Raw genomic sequence first — 18,339 nt, forward strand, 5'->3', positions numbered from 1 at the left:
AAGCTGAGTGTGATGTGAGAGGAAGGAAGACAATGGACGAGTTGAGTTAGATTTAAACTGACTTTAATGGATTGGTCATGAATCAACTTGTTAAAAGTTTGCTTGAGTTGACATATGTAGGCCTAAATTTAGGTTAAGAAATGGCTAATGCGTAACTTATCCAATGTAAGTTAATCCTTGCCTTTGAATATTTGCTAATCCGACAGGTTAAAATTTTAAAGAGTTGAGCAGGTTTTATTTCATAGGCTAAATATGCCACCCATATGAAAGTTTGCATTGTGGGGGGCTATTGACAGGAATGACAGGCCATCCCTTCCACTCTCTTTTTGTCCACCGATGCCATCACCAAAAATCTCCCAAGTCTATCTTTCTTGTTGAGAAAAGGTAAGGTGCAATTTCCAGTTTTCCTAATACCAAAATCAACATATGTTCTGAAAAAGAAAAAAAATCAATATATGAATATATCTGGTAATATTCTACCCTTTTAATTTTCTATCCTTAATGTCATCTTTTCTATTTCATCTATCATATCTTCTTAAAGCCGAGGGACTTTCGGAAACAGCCTCTACCTTCATAGGGGTAAGTTCTGCGTACACACTACCATCCCCAGATCCCACTTGTGAGACTCCACTGGGTTGTTGTTGTTGTATACCTTCTTAAGCTTTTATTCCTATTTGTTCTTGTTTTTGTCTAAGTCTATGAACATGGTAGCTTTGCCCTGCATCTCAACTACTTGTAGTAGCTGAAAAGAAAGAAAATCACACAGATATATGTGAAAAGCTAATCTGAATTAAGATACTATGAAACCCGTCTCTATTGACAAGTCTTCATCTAGTTCATCCCAAAGAAGGGGAAAAAAGAAACATACAGGTGCGAAAAAAGAAGACACAATTGTGCAATGTCACAAAACTCAACTGACGATAGATTACATTTCAAATTCTGGGAATGCTGCAGACTCAAAGCACTAAGCTCTGAAGATCTCTCATGTTTCCAATTTTCCTTGGTTAAGAGGAACTGGAATTGATGGCTAATCAGCAAAAGGCTAAAAACGTTTCCTTTCTTATTGATCTAGCTAACCAAAGAAATCAACTTTGTAATCTGAAAATATATTAGCCACTGGTATTATGTCCATTTAATCATGAGAAATCTCACACGATTATCCTAACGTCTGTGCCACACCCTGACTTCCTTTTCTTTTCTCTTCGAACAGCCTGTCTTGTCCCAAAAGAGAACTAGGAACAAGACAATTGGAAGGGTGGAAAAAAATTGTCAAGAAAGTTTTTATAAATACACCTAATCACATAGGCCGTTGTCCTTAGTTGGCACTATAGTTTTCAAACTCTCTGTGCGCAGAATCAAAATAGGGATGGAAATGCTGAACTGCTTCGAGGTATAAAGGTGTCTGCATCTCAATCATGCGGGAGACCTGCATAAAAAGGTTCTTCCATTCAACACAATGTTTTATCATGTATGAAGAAAAGCAATAGCAATTGACACATCTGTCGTACATGATAAAAATCAGAAACTGTTAATAAACAGTAAAGTTGTCTAAAGGTCTGCATTTGGTGTTTTAGTTAGATATTTGTGATACTATTTATAACCACGCAAACCAAAGCGAGCAGTAATTAAAGCAATTTTTCTTTTCTTACAGTTTGATTCTGCGTTTATTTTTTCGCTTTGTATCTATCATAAGCTTTTGTTTATTTTTTGGACTCCATTTAGGCCTATCTATTTCGTATGGTAAAGTGTTGTATCAGCTTTTCTTTCAAACTATTGAAATGTAACGGATGAAGAGGAACGCTAAAACTAAGAAAAAGATTAACAGAAATGCCAAATGGAATTATTGCAACTTGGAAATGCTTAAAATGGAGTCATCAGATGTTTACAATTGTCCCTATAGACTTTTCCCTAGGTGAGGCCGACAGCTGACGAAACTGAGGCCGAGGATCAACTGGATAAGAAAATTGAGGCACAACAATGAAAATTACTTACAGCTCGTCGAAATGCAAACTTCTCCTCTTGACCAGATAGCATGGAAGTAATGCCAGATGGAGCACCCCCTGAACTAACATTGCCTTCTGCTAAAACATCTCGCCGGAGCTTTGTACCTTCCATCTCTGTCTCAAACTGGAAACTGGACAAATAGCACACTGACCTCAATTGAACTGAATCCTTTTACTAAATCTTAAAGTTTATTCCTGCAAATTGTAATGGAGAGGGCAGCCCGGTGCACTAAGCTCCCGCTATGCGCGGGGTCCGGGGAAGGGCCGGACCACAAGGGTCTATTGTACGTAGCCTTACCCTGCATTTCTGCACGACGCTGTTTCCACGGCAAATTGTAATGGAACTACATGGAAATACCCTAGGTAACTGCTTTCTTAGTGTTTAGTGTTGGTGCATCCACAATTCTGTGTGGCGTAATGCAACAGCCTAGAATGTTACTTGAAAATTAACTCATGCATGGAGAGATCCTAAATAGTTGTATCTTTGAGTTTTTAGTCAAAATTGTCCCTTATCTTTGAGGGTAAGTCCAACTTTGTCCTTTATCTATTGCCCTGAGCACTTATTGTCCTTTAAGTTTGTTAAACTTGAGCAGATTTACTCAAATTTAACAAAAGACCCAAAGAGACCTAAAAACTAACAGTGATTTCACTGAGCCAACTAGGTAAAGAAACTTTCAGTACTCAAATTTTGCAGAACCGATGTAGTGAACCTAAACCTGTTTAACGGGTTGGGTTGACCCGGTTCTGGACCGGCCCAGACTGGTAGTAAACCGGACCGGTGGAAGGGGGTCGGGTAGGGCTGGGTTTGGGGGGTTGGTCCGTATATTTTTTTTTTACCGGTTAACCGGACCAGTCAAACCCGGTCAATGAAAATTATTGTTGAACCGGTTAACCGGCCCGGGTCAACGACTAATTTTTTTATTTTTTTAAAATTATCACACTTGTTTCATTGTATTCTATTATCTTAAATTCTTAATGAAAAATTCAAATATTAGAATTTTAAGGTCTTTGAATCCTTTATTCAAACACTCTTTTTTTCAGATTATTTTTTTGTTTTATATTTTTACTTTATATTAATATAAATTACGATATATATAAAACAAAAAAACAATCTTAAAAAAAGAGTGTTTGAATAAAGGATTCAAAGGCCTTAAAATTCTAATATTTGAATTTTTCATTAATAATTTAAGATAATAGAATACAATAAAATAAGTGTGATAATTTTAAAAAAAAAAAAAAATAGCCGTTGAACCGGGGCGAGCCGGCTCGGTTACCCGGCTCAACAGTAATTTTCATTGATCGGGTTTGACTTGTCCGGTTAATCGGTAAAAAAAAATATACGGACCAACCTCCTACCCCCCAAACCCAGCCCTACCCGGCCCCCTTAAACAGGTTTAGGTTCACTACATCGGTTCTGCAAAATTTGAGTACTGAAAGTTTCTATACCCAATTGACTCAGTGAAATCACTGTTAGTTTTTAGGTCTTCCTTTGGGTCTTTTGTTAAATGGACTAAACCTGCTCAAGTTTAGCAAACTTAAAGGACAATAAGTGCTCAGGGCAATAGATAAAGGACAAAGTTAGACTTAACCCCGAAGATAAGGGACAATTTTGACTAAAAACTCTTGTATCTTCCAAGCAATCACATTATACAAATTATAACTAGCTTTCAGAGAGATATTTCTCCAATTTGATGAACATTATCTAGGATATATAATTTCTTACGGCAACAAAATGACCATTCAATCTAGTGATGCAAAACACACAGAAAAGATATACAAGATAACAAATTCGGACTTCATCTTAGTAGACCAGACAACGTAGGATAGTAAAACAATATAACACACCTTTCCAAATCAAAAAGTGTTCCTTCTTCTGTTCCTTGAAATAGATCCTCTACTGAAGAGTCAGCAGTGCAATATAGGCAGCAATGATGATTGTACAATTCATCGATGAGGGTGATAAACCTTCTTGCCTGAGAAGTAGAAAAATCGTAACCAGCACTAACATCAAAAATAGCCCAACAACATAAAAGCATGAACGTAGAAGTACTAAGAACTTAAAAAGAAATAGCACTAAAATCTTAATCTGTTTTAAGTTAGTTAGCATGTTTACAGATGGAATATTGAAGATGTTACCTTGTCACGGATACGCATGCTCATAATCGGAATATCAGAAATGAAAACAGTGTGATAGTTTTTAGCCACTGCAATGTAATCTGCTGCTCCAAGCTGAAAACGTCCGCACATTAGATTAAAGCACTCCGTTACGAGGTCAAAGTTAAAGATATACTCTTGTTCTTGTTCTTGCTAGATTGACGAAGAGGTGAAAAAACTTTGGCAGAACAGGAATGCAACATGAAATACAAATTCAAGTTCAAGCTGAGTACTACCATACTTTATCTTGATTAAACCGACCTTAGAGCTAGGACATCACTGAACTTTTAATGGCACCTTTTTTTGTCTCCTCTATAATTCTAGCTTTGGTTAAGTCCAGTTTAGATGCAATTACACGAAAACCGTCAAAGCATATGAAAGCAAACTTCCAGAACTCTACAGCTAACTATAGACATAATCAAAGGTTAAAACAAGTTGAATCCTCTATCTGAACCAGAATTAAGGACCAGAGTATCCATCTAAAACCTGAAAGACGAGACAAAAGCCTCAAGAAAAGAAATGACAAGTTCTAGAGTCAGTAACATTGGTAATCGAGTACAGCAGTATAGATAGTTCACTGTCATCTTATCCTTTATTTTTTTGTAACATCATCTAATTTGCTTAAAATTTGGCTTCTTTTGCACCTATTCTTTTAATTTTGTCCGGGTCATGCTTATTAGTTTAGACAAATCCGTCAGATCATTTACTCAGTAGGCTGCTTGCTTATCTGCGGGTCCAGGCACCAAACTGAGCTGAGCTGAGCCTAAGCTAGCTCTTGTGTGTTTTCAGTTCATCTGTCAAATTACTAACTTAAATTAAGACTAATTTCAAATGCAGTCAAAAAACGGAATAGATATTTCTATATTATAATATATGGAGCTTTAGCAGGGAATGTTATCGTTAGGCGTGAAACAATTTTCATTGAATTTCACGAATATTTTGAATCACATGGATTAAAATTTTTAACCACAATTCATGTCACTACAAGCTAGGCTTAAGTTACAGTATAATTAAAAGCTCATTACATTACATAAGTAGAATACAAGAAAATTTTGATTCATAAATGATTTTTTAAGATAGAATAAGGTGTCCGCTCCTACTTACATGACAGACTGTCATATCAAAGGGCCAACCCAGATCTTATTTCAATATTCAAATGGATGTCAAGAAGTTTGACAAGTGCTTATATCTGACTGATACAAATAAGCATGTATTAACCATGAAGAGAAATGGAAAAAACACAAACAAACAACAACAACACCAAACCCAGTGAAATCCCACAAGTGGGGTCTAGGGAGGGTAATGTGTACGCAGACCTTACCCTACCTTAAGAAGGTAGAGAGGCAAAAAGCACAAACAAATAGATAAGAATAAATCTCTCTAATTCACAGTTCTTTTTGTCTCCAGTATAAGCAAGTTATACAGAGAAAAGAAAAGGAAATTCTGACTGACAAGAGCATAGTACCGGCCGACCACAGAGATACTCAAAGGTGAACCGTGCCACCCCGTTGCAGCTCTCAGGAACTTCCAATGTTCTGATAGAAAGCAAAGAATTATGATATGACAGATCCAAGGACTCTTTCAGACTTGGAAAAGATCAATGGTTAATTAAACATACCTTCCAAACATCACAGGAATAGTCTGTGAGGTGATGCTTCCTCTGACCTCTTTACTGATCTTATTCCAAATATCCTCAAATTCTCGTTTAGTGTTGCTATTAAGAGGCCAAATGTAATGGACCTGCAAATTAGTCTCTCTTAGTAATCCATGATATAATCGTTTAGCCTTTTTTGGTAGATTTGGCATTGGTTACACTAAATTCTTCACGTTTCTTCTCACAAGTCCTACTCCCCAACCTTGGAGACATGTGGTTTCTTAAGGGTGACAAGAGAGAGGCTTGTTTTTACTGTTTACAATTGGATTTATTTATCAGATTAGACAGGAGACAAATCACAAATATATGAGCACATATCAAGTTTGTTAATCAGGGAATAGAAACAGGCAAATTTCATTAAATCTTGCCTGGTCTATAGATCTCTGAGCAATAAGGCGGCGATAATCAACTTCACTTCCTATCAGAACTGTTTCACAATGCTTCTCAAGGTTTTTTAGCAGCTTTTGAAAGATCTCCTTTTGCATACCATCCTGAATAACAAAGAAATATCACAAATAAATACTTTTATCAAAAAACAAAATGTCACAAGTAATATAACAATGTTTCAAGCACTTTGAATCAGAGACTGCCATTATATTCATCTTCCAAGTTTCAAGTCAAAACATGCAACAAAATCACGCGAGTTGAGTTAGAAAATGCAAATGGAATACTTTTTGAGAGTGAAAAAGAATACTGCATTGCTTTTCCAGAAGAAATACTTGAAATGCACCTGGTTTAAGTCCGTTGGAGCACGATTACTGGTTGCCACCAGAACAGTTCCAGTACTCAACAATCTACTAAGAATTCCAGATAATGCCACAATAGCAAAAACATCAACTGTCTGTCACCAAACACACAAAAAAAAAGTAATCTTCAGTCTGATTCATTTCGCAACACATGACCCCAGCATATATAGGTTGCTACAACTTTTCGAAAGTATTGCCAACTTAAGGTTGTAATTCCACAAAAATAAATAGAGAAGAAGATGGAGATGGCTCTAGGAAATAATGGCAGACTTCCAGATATACTGGATGGTGTATTTTCTACAATAAAAAAACAGATTGAATGAGACAAAATATAATACCAAAGCTGAGGTTTACTGTAGCTAACTTTTTATTCTTTTCTTTGGATCGACTGTATCTGATAAAAATCATAAAAACAGCTCCTGAAGATGTGATGTTGACAAAAACCTAGTACATTTCTCGTACTTAAGTTCGGTAACAATATAATGTGTGGTGGTAAGGTTAGAAAAGTTCCGGTAAACAAAATCTAAGGTGTTTACCTGTATTTCATCAAAGCAAAGGATGCTAGCACCTCTCCTACGACCTGCCTGGTTAACAAGAAACTTGTCAGCTACGTCCAAAAGAATGTTTTTCATCTGCACCTCTTGCTTATATCTTTCTTCAGCAGCTATCCATTCTTTAACTTTTGAATCAAAAGGAAGATGCATAACCCAACCAGAAATACTTGACTGCAGAGACTTTTGTTCCATCTGACTCTTCCAAATTTTATGCATATGTTCATTAATTTCAAGCATAGCCTGCCAATTGCAACATTTGGAAAAAATCAGAAGCGCAGTAGATGACAACTCTTGTGATCATAGAGCAGAGTTATCGGATTGTTTGACCATTTCAAGTATTGAAGTGCATGACATAGGCAGATAAACATGAGTAGCATATAGAAAAACCCACACATAATGCTTTGGCCATTCAATAAGCATGCTTCAAACAAGTTATGCAAGTTTCAATCCTGATGTTTCTTGAAAACAGAGAGAACTTGGCGAACTACTTGAGACTCGAGAGTAATCAGATATAGGCCAGATGATTCTTTTGCTTCAGGAACCCATACTAGAGTGGCCCATATTATGCCGACCAACTTCATGCCAGCAACAATAATTGAAAAAATCAATATCTTTTATGACTCTTAAGATAATTTCATCACAGAAGCAACATGGTGGAATAGGACCTGAAGATATAAGAAAATCCAGTAGCCCATGCAGGTGCCAAGAGGGTTTTAACGTTTCATGCGTCAACTCCAATATGCTTTACCTCATATCACATGGAACTCTTACTCATTCATCCTTCCCAGACAAATGTACTTTTATTGCTGATTATTACTGCACCACCTCACATAAAGATCTAGGAGATTTTCCTATTAAGCAACTACTTTTTATCAGCTTCAGACAACTACCAGTTATTTTCTTTTCACATCAAAACAATGTCGGTCTACTACATGTCATCTACTTGTGGTTTTTGGATAGACAGTTAGTCTTGCGTTGCAAGTTGTCAAGCTTGACTTGTGAAATTTTGCCTATAGACACTAGTGAGGAAGTGCAATTCAGGATAAGACAGACTAAAATGTTTCAGAAAATTGAGATGAAAGTTTCTTATTGCATACATTGAACCTGACAAGTATTGGGATGAAATGGCCCTGAGATATATTATTATACATTATATTATACAACAAACCCAGCTTAATCTCATACGTGGGGTCTGGGAGGGTAATGTGTACACAGCCTTACCCCTACCCTACAAAGGCAGAGAGGCCGTTTCCGATAGACCCTCGGCGTAGAACAATAGGGCTCATATAGCCGGCCCCAACTAGTTTGGTTTGATGAGTAGTTGATTAATTGATTAATTGATGTGTAGAATGTCACAAATCAAGTCAAAATATAAAGCCAAACAAGCACTCGCCTCGTGAAAATGAAACCTTCTTCGATGTTTAACAATTCCATCACTGGCCTTATAAAACATATCCATAAGCATTGTCTTCCCTACATGATGTCCAATATATAGTCAGATTTACTTATGTCAGCAAGTAAAGAATGGCTGATACTGATCGTGAATAGAAGCTAACACCTAAAACATTTACTGGTGGAAAATGTTCATCATAATGGAAAATGAGGATGAGATGAATTTGCACAGCATGTATGAACTACCACGCAACATATATAAACAGGAAGCAATTGTACCACTCCCAACATTGCCATATAGGTATAGTCCTTTTGGGGCTGGAGGAGCAGCAGGACGGTGACCGACTAGTGAGTCTAACTTCTTCTCACGATTAAGATATGAAACCCATTTCCCAACTCCCTCTTCTACATCTTCAGCTTTCCTGAGTCAAACAGATAATGGTAATTAAACCACTGACGGTGAAGAAGAAGGAAATGAATTATAACTTTATACTAATGGCACTGACATACTTTCTTTCTTTTTTATGTTCTTTAAATGAATTCTGTTAAATCACTCAGATACATACATTGTCCATATCTTTTACAATGCTCTTACTACACCAAAAGTTTAAGTTTCTTTTAAAAGAATAACTTCAAGGACCACAATGATGGTATACATGAGTGATGAATGTGTAAACGTTGTTATTTCTTTTGAATAGGATATATGCAACAAGGAAATTCATTACATAATAAACAGTCTAAGAAAAATAAACTGGACCAACTCAATTAGAAAAAAGAATGTGATAAACTACCAATCAATGCGTTCGAAGTATCAAGAAGTAAGATCACCTTATCCCTTTAATTCCTTGATGGATCTCTTTGAGAACCAAAACAATTTCTCTCACTTTGTTTAGAAAAACAAACTTTTTTTATTTAAAGTGAAGAAACTATGACCAACAAAAACTATTGCATGGAAAGCATTTCCATAAGAATGTTGAAAATGCACACTCACCGAGACATCCACCTTTGGAAAATATTGCGAGATTTGTTTATTGGTGTAAATGCACCTTGTTGTTTGGCCTCAGCTTCCACTGTAAGAAGCTTACGCCTCTGATTTTCCCTATTATCCTCCCATTGTGCAAGTTTTGCCTAAAAAATGGAAATAAAAAACAAAGCCTTAGGACAACACTAATCAATGACTTCAATTAAGTTCGTTATCACTATAAGAAACTCACATGATATTCCTCCATGTCCTTTTCATATTGCTCCAACCTTCCAAGCAGATTTTCTAGTTCAGAAGCAACTTTTTCCTGGTAAGGATCGTGCTGCAGCTTCCCCTGATCAACAAGACTCCTATAATGTGCAAGTAGTCCTGAAAAGAGAGCAGCATTACTTTGAAATATAGAACAAGTAAGAAAGATCGGCGAGAAGAGTAAGTAACCAGCCAAACTGGGGCACAGTTTTTTTCTATTTAGTCATGTATTTATTAAATATCAACGCGGAACACAGTTCAGACTCAAGTCTCCACAATTCTCATTATGTGCACATGTAATATTACTTAGATGAATCTTGCTTCGAACATAGTAGTTGCGATGAGTAATATTCGAGAAAAAGGACCGGTTATAGACTTGACAAAAATATTTCAGTAGGAAATATAGTATGAAATATTTTATCGGCAAGAACAATATGCTCAAGATTTCTATTATCATTTATTCGGCAATATAAGAATCTAGGCACAAGTATAGACGTTACACTTGCCAAATAATAGCTAAAAGTGTTAATGTCTTGTGCTGGGTTTTTCTAGTTCGTAAGCAAAATACTGAAGCGTCATTTGTCATTCTATAACTTATAATGACACTCCGTTAACTATTCATCAACTTAAAGGGGGAAAAGCTAAATAGATAGCTGAATCTAACTGGAGCAGCAGATCCAACACACACTCAAATTTTAAACCAAGAACAAAACTTAAAAAGTTTTCAACTTCCTCAAGCATTGCACCTCCACAATCTTAGTATTCTAACTTCTAAGAACTTCACCACTCATAGTTTTGGCAAGGTATGATAGGGAGGGAAAAGAGAAAAGGAAGACGCAATCCAACCATGAATACTGCCTTGTTCACATATAGAACTGAGCTTTCTGCTAGTGCCTTGTGAATGAAACTCCATACTTTCAAGCATTAGCATCTCCAACATTCAATGATAAGCTTAGGTTTAAAGCAATGAGTCATAATTTCGAGAACACGCGTAGGCCCATTATATAAGCCTAATCTAGGTGGCACCCAAGGATGTGGCCTAGTGGTCAATAAAGTGGGGAGAGTACGTCTTAGATTCAAATCTTAGCAAGGCATAAAAACACAGGCGAGCATAGTTACCTAGTAGCTGTGCTGGGGGAGTAGTAGGTACCTAGTGGAGGACCATCATAATGTAAAGAAAGTGGGAATTGGCAAAGAAAAGCAAGTGAATTTCCCTCTTACACCCTAAAATATACTGATTTATCTTTCCCCAGCTCTAGCTCAATTTGATAGGAAGTGAAGTGAACTCACATTAGATTGATGAAAAACTAGTAGAATTCATTTAATTACAGTAAATAACTTTAAATAATCCCACAAGAAACTCTTGGTCCAATTTTCATCAGATCCTATTAATCATCAATAAATGTTACGCAGACACCTGAATTCAAAGCTTATTCACTAGAAAATGGAAAGGAATTTTTTTTTTTGAAAGAATTAGGGGAAGGGACTGACCAGGATTGTTGGAGGGAGAAGCGGAATTGCAGTAAAAGCGAAGAACATTATTATTACTGCTGCTGCTGCTGCGGAATTTAGAGGATCTATGAGCAAATCCAATAGAAAGAAAAAAAGAAAGCTTTCTCATTTGCACAACCCCTTTTAATTTTGCTAACTACGTATTTGTTTTGAAACAGAGATGGAAGTGGAAGCAGCGTGAGGAGAATGAGGTTCGTTAGAAAAGTGCGCCAATTTGTTGAATGCGTAGAGAACAGAGGAAAGAAAAGGACAGACGTGGCCATACGAGGGTCCAATCGTTTTTGTCTTCGCATGATGTCGTCTGTGTCTAATTGTCTATTGAGTCACATCAGGCAAACCTTTCCACTTTGGGTACATTATATCTATTTATAATTTATTTATATACTCCTTTAGTTTCAAATTACGCGAGTTACTTTCCTTTTTAGTTTGTTCCAAAATAAATGATACCGTTTATCCTAAAAATAGGATAATAATTGAATTTGTACGTGATTTTAAGAATACGTGATCTAACTTAATACAAAATGAGAAATCAGATTAATATTGAAATAAACGATAAAAAAGTAAATGCAAACCACACAAGTTGAACAATCTTAGCCTTGAAAACTAGTCGCCCTTGAGTCGGAAATACTTTTATCGATTCCGGAACAGAATGACAAGATAATGAGAACTAAAAATAATAATGTATTGCTTTGTGATGCGTATTACAATATATGCAATGAATTATGAGACTCCCCTTTATATAGTAGATGAGTCCTACTCTAGGTACATTTCTATTAAAGGTAAAAATCTCTTGATTTGCCAATTGTTGTCTCCTTATCGATATGCGCCGAGATTCCTACCGTAATACCCGCCCGGTCGCGGATATTTCGGTTTTCCGTTCGCTCGAGGCTAAGGTTGAGGCCGGATTCAACGTTCCTCGAGGGTAGGTCTTCCAACCTCAGGTTCTAGTTTGGTGAGACTCGAGGTCAATCTCCCGTCCGTGGTCGCCACGTTCCAAGCCAAATCTACCAAGTTGTAGTCGAGCTCGATTTCGACCGTATACAGATGGTCAACTCGTTTTTCGGAGAGTAGACGACGAGAAACGACATGAACTTCCGATCCTGGCCTTGATATTTTGCGACAGAAACGACAAAACAGTCAAAACGCCTCGTTAGTCAAGTTTTAATGGCATTAAATGCCTGCCAGTCACCGGTCGGTCATTTCCAGATATGAACAGTCGCTGAGACACTATAAATACCCCCTCATTAGCTCATTCAAACTTTACTTTCAAACCTTCTGCCCTCATACCTTAGAAATCTCAATATTCCTAAACATCAATTTTCTGATTATTCTGAAATCCCTTTATAAGAATTTATGTTCCTTATCCCAAATTATCAAGCATATTCTTTTGACTTCCTTTTTTCCTTAATTTTCCAAAGAAATGGCGAAGACCTCAAAGTCCGTTCCCCAAAAAGAAACTCCCTCTACCCGCGATCAGCTGAAGAGGAAAATGTTTCGTGTGCTGCTATTGAGGAAACGACACCGGAGCCCCCAATGAAGTTGTTCATTCCTGCGGGGTGCCCTACCGGTGTTGATTTCAAGGTCGAGAAAACCTCCTCGGTACCGAGTTAGTGTGAGCCGGTCTCGAGATATATATGCTCGGTCACCGATAGCTTCCTCTCCAATGTCAAGGAGAATTGCAATTGGGTTGGTAAGCATGTGGTGATGCCTACGCCCGACGAAGCGATCACTACCCACGCGAAGGTTTTTTTTAAGTGTTTACACTTATACCTTCACGTTGGGCCCCTTGGATCCGGTCATCATCGCCTTCTGTAAGAGGTACGAGGTGACCCTCGGTCAAATTCATCCCTCTTTCTGGAGGATAGTAATTCTCCTCCTCTTCTTCGTAAAAAATCGAGGGGTGTCCCTTCATCATCGATCATCTCATGCGTTTGTACAATCCCCGACTCTATCGAGGGGGATTAATAAAACTTGCCCGCGGGGCTAGTAAGGCCCATTTCTCGAGTATCGACGAGGATCGGGACCGAGGCTGGTTGGGTCGGTTCATTCGAGTGAAGACCTCAGATTTAATTCCGACCGAGGATATGCCATTTCCTGAGAAATAAAATATGAAACGTAAGTATAACCTTGCCTTTAAGATTTTGTTTATTGCTTTTCCTTTTCCTCCCTTCTTATCGATGTTTTGTGGTGGTGCAGTTGTTGCTCGGATGTCGGATGCAGTTCCTTGACTCAAGGAGTGGGTCGAGGGCATCGTGTCATAGAAGCCATATTTCGAGCGCGCGTGGCGCGAACTTTCGAAGGGCCGGTGGGAGGCACGTTCCCATGGTGAGGTTCCCCTCTCGAGTGGATAACACTTAGTTTTCCTGCTGCGCTCGTTCTCACTTCTTTTTCCTTTGTAGGTCTTCCCAAAGATGTTGTAATGAGGCCTCCGTCTGGTAATGAAGACATCCTCCCCGAACCATCTGCTCCGAGGCAGGATAAAGAGAAAAAAAGAAAAGGGGCTCCGAGTTCTCCGAGCTTAAAGAAGAAAATACCGAAAAGGAGGCTGGTGCACAAATCCAAGGAGAGTACCAGCGCTCGGGGGATCCCATCGGACTCACTCAACCGACTGAGGGATGAGTCTGAAGAAAAAGAAGAAGAAGAAAAATAAACTTCCGAGCTGATGACCCACGTGAGAAGCGATACCGAACTTCCTCAAACCAAGGAGGTCGATGAAGAGGCAGTGGCCGAGGCCTCCGAACCAGGGAGAGACGAGGCCATTTTTCCCCGAGATGGGGAGGTCGACAAAGAAACCACGACCGGTACTTCTCGGGCAGAGAAAATATCCCGAAGGACGCACTTGGGGTGATAGATCTCTCCGGGTTGCCTTCATTCACTAACTCTATGATCAACGAGGCCCAGATGCTGAAAGGACGCCCAAATGAGGGGCCTCAAGGGGCGGCAAATTCTTTCAATAACTTCTTCGATGGCTTAGATTCTACCACCTCGGAGGACGTCACTGAGTTGGGTGATTTATCGGTACCAAAGAAGATATCTTCTTCGTGAGCCAGCGGGCCTTCTTTAAGTCCGAGATTAGTAGACCGGTTTCCTGCTCCGAGTGCAGATCCTGACCGGAAGCGGTCAATCATTATGTCTATCCCGGAGGATGCCCGGGTTCTTTCCTCCCCCGTGGGGGTTACCAGCTATCTTCGGTGTCTGGTGACCGAAGAGGATCAGGCCAAGATAGACGAGGTGGAAGCGCCCTGCCTGTTCAACGAAGCTCAACATGCATTAAATCGGGTAACTTCGAATGCCTCTTTATTATGTACTTATATTACGTTGCAAACAATCGTAACATTTCACTTTGTGTTTGTAGGACTCACTGCTTCATCATGAAACTTTTCTCCAATATCGGGAAGAGTTAAACCATCAGGAGGCCGAGACCCGGGAGCTTACTGAGAAGAGGGATGCTGTCATGATCCAAAATATCACCTGTCGTGATGCCTATCTCAATACTAGGCAAGCTGACAATTTCAATAAAATACCATATCTTTTAAATTTGAAAACATAATACTTAATTTCAGCGGAAGAGATCTCACAAATACAATTATAAACACTCTCAAAATCCGGTGTCACTGACTACATGAGTATCTAAATGATAATAAAGTTTAACTGCTAAAAACATTGTGTACAAAAACTGAAAGGAAAGAAAGTCAAGGTCTGAGGACGCCAAGCAGCTACCTCGATAATCTTCAACAGATAAAACTCCAAAAAACTAGCAACTGCCATGTCCGGAGGTACCTGGATCTGCACACGAGGTGCAGGGTGTAGTATGAGTACAACCAACTCAGTAAGTAACAATAATAAATAAGGAACTGAAAGTAGTGACGAGCTTCTCCACTAAGTGCAAATACAATACTTTCCAACATAAAAGGGTAGGCATGCTCTCAAGTTCAACATTTAAAATTTCATGGAAATTTGATATCAAATTTGACTGAAACATAAAATAATGGTTTTCCGAAATTTCCAAAATAGTGATATATGACAACTGAAATGCAGCAAATAATGAAATCAATGGATCCTCTCAGAGTAACAGTCACTCAGTCCTCCCATTCACCCCAACCTCACAGTCACTCTTTCCTCACAATCACTCTTTCCTCACAGTCACTCATTCCTCACAGTCACTTATCACTCGGCACTCGCACTCTGTAGGTACCTGCGCTCACTGGGGGTGCATACAGACTCTGGAGGGGCTCCTTCAGCCCAAGCGCTATATCAAGCCAATCATGGCATATAACAATGAAACATGATGTGGCGTGCAGGCCGATCCCATAAATATCCTCACAATTAGGCCCCCGGCCTCACTCAGTCATCAACCTCTCCAGTCTCTCTGGCTCAAGATGTCATGAAAATCATCCCAAAAATGATAATATGATGCATCAATAAATAGCAACAGAGACTGAGATATGATATGAAATGAATGAACATAACTGAGTGTGAAATTACAATTTGAACATATAATTCAACCACAGAAATGACCCCAGTAGGTACCAATAATAACAACATATGTCTAAGCATGATTTTTAATACGAGTCTCAGCTCAATTTTCTCTAACACGTAGAGAATGTACTGATATCAACAGATTATTCAACTACACAGTTCCATGGAATTTGACCAAGTCATAATTCCTACAGTGCACACCCCACACGCCCGTCACCTAGCATGTGTGTTACCTCAAAACCAATCACATAACACATAATCCAGGGTTTCATACCCTCAGGACCAAATTTAGAACTATTACTTACCTCAAACCGTGAAATTCTTTATTCCGCTATGCCCTTGCCACGAGAATTGGTCTCCGAAAGCCTCGTGTCTAGCCACAATTAATTCAATTCAATCAATACCAATTATTGTAATTAATTCCATAAGAAAATACTAATTTTTTAATAAAAATCCGAAATTCACTCAAAAATCGCATGTGGGGATCATGTTTCGGAACCCGGTAAAAGTTATAAAATATAAACGCCCATCCAACCACGAGTCCAACCATATAAATTTTACAAAATTCCAACATCAACTCGACCCTCAAATCTTCAATTAAAGTCTATGAAGATTTCTACCATTTTCAACTCAATCTTTATCCATTTGAACTCAACAATCTTTCCACAAACCTTATTGGTATGTATATGTATAAATAATACTCTAACACCCAAGAATCATACTCTTAATTACCCATCTTTATCCAAACTCGAAATTGAAGACTAGGGGTTAGAACCTTACCTCTTAGGTGAAGATCTTGTGATATTTCCTTGTTGGATTACAAAGCTTGAACAAGATCTTGATGAACAAAGCACTTGAGCTTCTTCCTCTCTCTAGAATACTCTCCCTTCTCTCTAAAAATGTCAAATTTTGGCTCAAAAATAAGCTTCAAGGGCTATAAATCGAAGTTGGGTCGGGTTATAAAAACCCAAAAATGAAGCTCCGGACAGGATATGCGGTCACATATGCAACCGCAGAATGGATATGCGGTCTGCATATCGGCCGCACAATTGACCTCCAGAACTAGGAAGAACCTTCTTGGGGTTTGCGGTCACTATGCGGCCCGCAGACCTGTTCTGCGGTCGCATAATGAACCGCAAAACAGTTTTGCGGTCGCATAGTCGACCGCAGAATGGCATCCAAAACGGCCCCTTACCTGCCTCACTCTGCGGCCATTACGCGGTCCGCAGAGTGATTCTGTGGCCGTATAATGGACCGCAAAAATGTATTTCTCTGCCACAAATTTTCCTTTACTCCCTAATGCATTGTTCAACCCAAAAAATTCGAGCCGCGGCGAGCTAACCTTTTGTACTAATTGTTCTACCTCGGCACCACAAAACCTTAATTTCCTTAGCAAAAAAAATTCTCTGGGGTCGTTATATATAACTCAACATCCGGTCAACCTTTTCAACTGAAATTCTAAACCTTGGAACTAAATGTTCCAAATCATTTCAAAACCTCACCAGACCCGAACCAATTAGCCCCGACAATTCACATAACAAATGTAAGGCATAAATTGAGCAGTAAATGGGGGAACAGGGTTGTAATACTCAACGACCGGTCGGGTCGTTACTGATGCTTACAAGCTTCTCAGTGAGAAACTCCAGGATGAGCTAGAAGCTGCTCGGAAGGAGCATGCCGACCTGGTCGAGCAGGTAAGAAGAGTATTTGAAGTTAGTGACGATGAGTAAGACACAATAGATAACGATTTGAACCCGTAGGTTCAAAAGAAACTTGACCAAATCGAGCAAGTCCGGGCGGAGGTGGATACGGTGAAAGTTGAGGCCGAAGAATGGAAAAGAAATATGGATCACCTGGCCTCGAAAAAGGAGACTGCCCGGGCACAATTGGCTTCGACTAAGGTCCAGGTCCGAGCTGCAAAGGAAAAGGCCTCGGTACAGCCCAAAAAGACCGATGAGCTCCAAACTCAGCTGAGCTCGGCGGCCTCCGGTCAAGAAAATTTGGCCAAGGAACTTGAGGCGGCCAAGTATGAGGTTGTCGTGGTCAAGGACGAGGCCGATGAGAGGGTGGCCCAGCACAAAGCCGATGCCGAGGCGGCTCAGGACCAAGTGAGAAATATGGTGGAGCATATGAAGTGGCAATCCCAAAGGGAGGCCCTCGAGGAAGTTCATGCTCGGGGTTATGACCTGTTGGCTGAAATTGAGAATGCCAAGGTATTCGAAGCCAAGGCCATGAAGCTGGCTTATCCCGAAGAGGAAGATTCCGAGGGGTCTGAAGATTCGGGTGAGTCCGAAGGTGGCGGAGACCCCGAAGGCGATGATGCAGCCCTCGACAAAGACTAGGCCACTTAGGATCCTTTTAGAAGTTGTAAAATTTTATATCGGGGCTATTTGGCCCTTGTAAAAAGAATATTGGATATGAATATATAAGGCCTTCTTTCCTTTTCACAACTTTTGAATTTTTCCTTTTGCTTTATTATTTGTATTCACAAAGATCAAAGCGCCTTAGCATGAAATAATTAGGTTATGTTCGAAGGTTCGAACAAGCCTAAGGTTAATATATTAACCTTAGGCATCTTGGGAGTTCAGTGTTACCGAAAACTTTCTCCCGAAGT

The 18,339-nt window shown here is 39.1% G+C and overlaps 1 protein-coding gene across 2 annotated transcripts; it reads right to left on the bottom strand.

Annotated features, from left to right (window-relative positions):
* Positions 1–1,185: 1,185 nt before the first annotated feature.
* LOC104118094 (uncharacterized) lies at positions 1,186–11,449 on the bottom strand. 2 transcript variants are annotated; one of them, XM_009629275.4, is made up of 14 exons: positions 11,226–11,449; positions 9,718–9,854; positions 9,495–9,631; positions 8,783–8,925; positions 8,505–8,584; positions 7,094–7,351; positions 6,542–6,652; positions 6,180–6,302; positions 5,776–5,897; positions 5,623–5,692; positions 4,140–4,232; positions 3,849–3,976; positions 1,993–2,134; positions 1,186–1,426 (listed from the first exon to the last, which is right to left on the bottom strand). In XM_009629275.4, the coding sequence occupies exons 1-14, from the start codon at positions 11,353–11,355 to the stop codon at positions 1,316–1,318; spliced, it is 1,785 nt and encodes a 594-aa protein (XP_009627570.1). In that variant the 5' UTR covers positions 11,356–11,449; the 3' UTR covers positions 1,186–1,315. The 2 variants fall into 2 exon arrangements, with proteins under 2 accessions (XP_009627570.1, XP_009627571.2); XM_009629276.4 differs by lacking the exon at positions 11,226–11,449 and adding an exon at positions 10,581–10,716.
* Between the last annotated feature and the right edge of the window lie 6,890 nt (positions 11,450–18,339).

The sequence above is a fragment of the Nicotiana tomentosiformis genome, chromosome 6, assembly GCF_000390325.3.
Source record: "Nicotiana tomentosiformis chromosome 6, ASM39032v3, whole genome shotgun sequence".
Classification (NCBI taxonomy): Eukaryota; Viridiplantae; Streptophyta; class Magnoliopsida; order Solanales; family Solanaceae; genus Nicotiana; species Nicotiana tomentosiformis.

Bases quoted from the DNA above. Each gene is read 5' to 3' on its own strand.
- LOC104118094 (XM_009629275.4), bottom strand. From the start codon at position 11,355: ATGAGAAAGCTTTCTTTTTTTCTTTCTATTGGATTTGCTCATAGATCC. The intron at 6,653-7,093 runs GTAAACACCTTA...GTTTGGTGACAG, and splicing joins TTTGCTTTGATGAAATACAG to ACAGTTGATGTTTTTGCTAT. The intron at 1,427-1,992 runs GTAAGTAATTTT...CTTTTTATGCAG, and splicing joins AGTTTGCATTTCGACGAGCT to GTCTCCCGCATGATTGAGAT.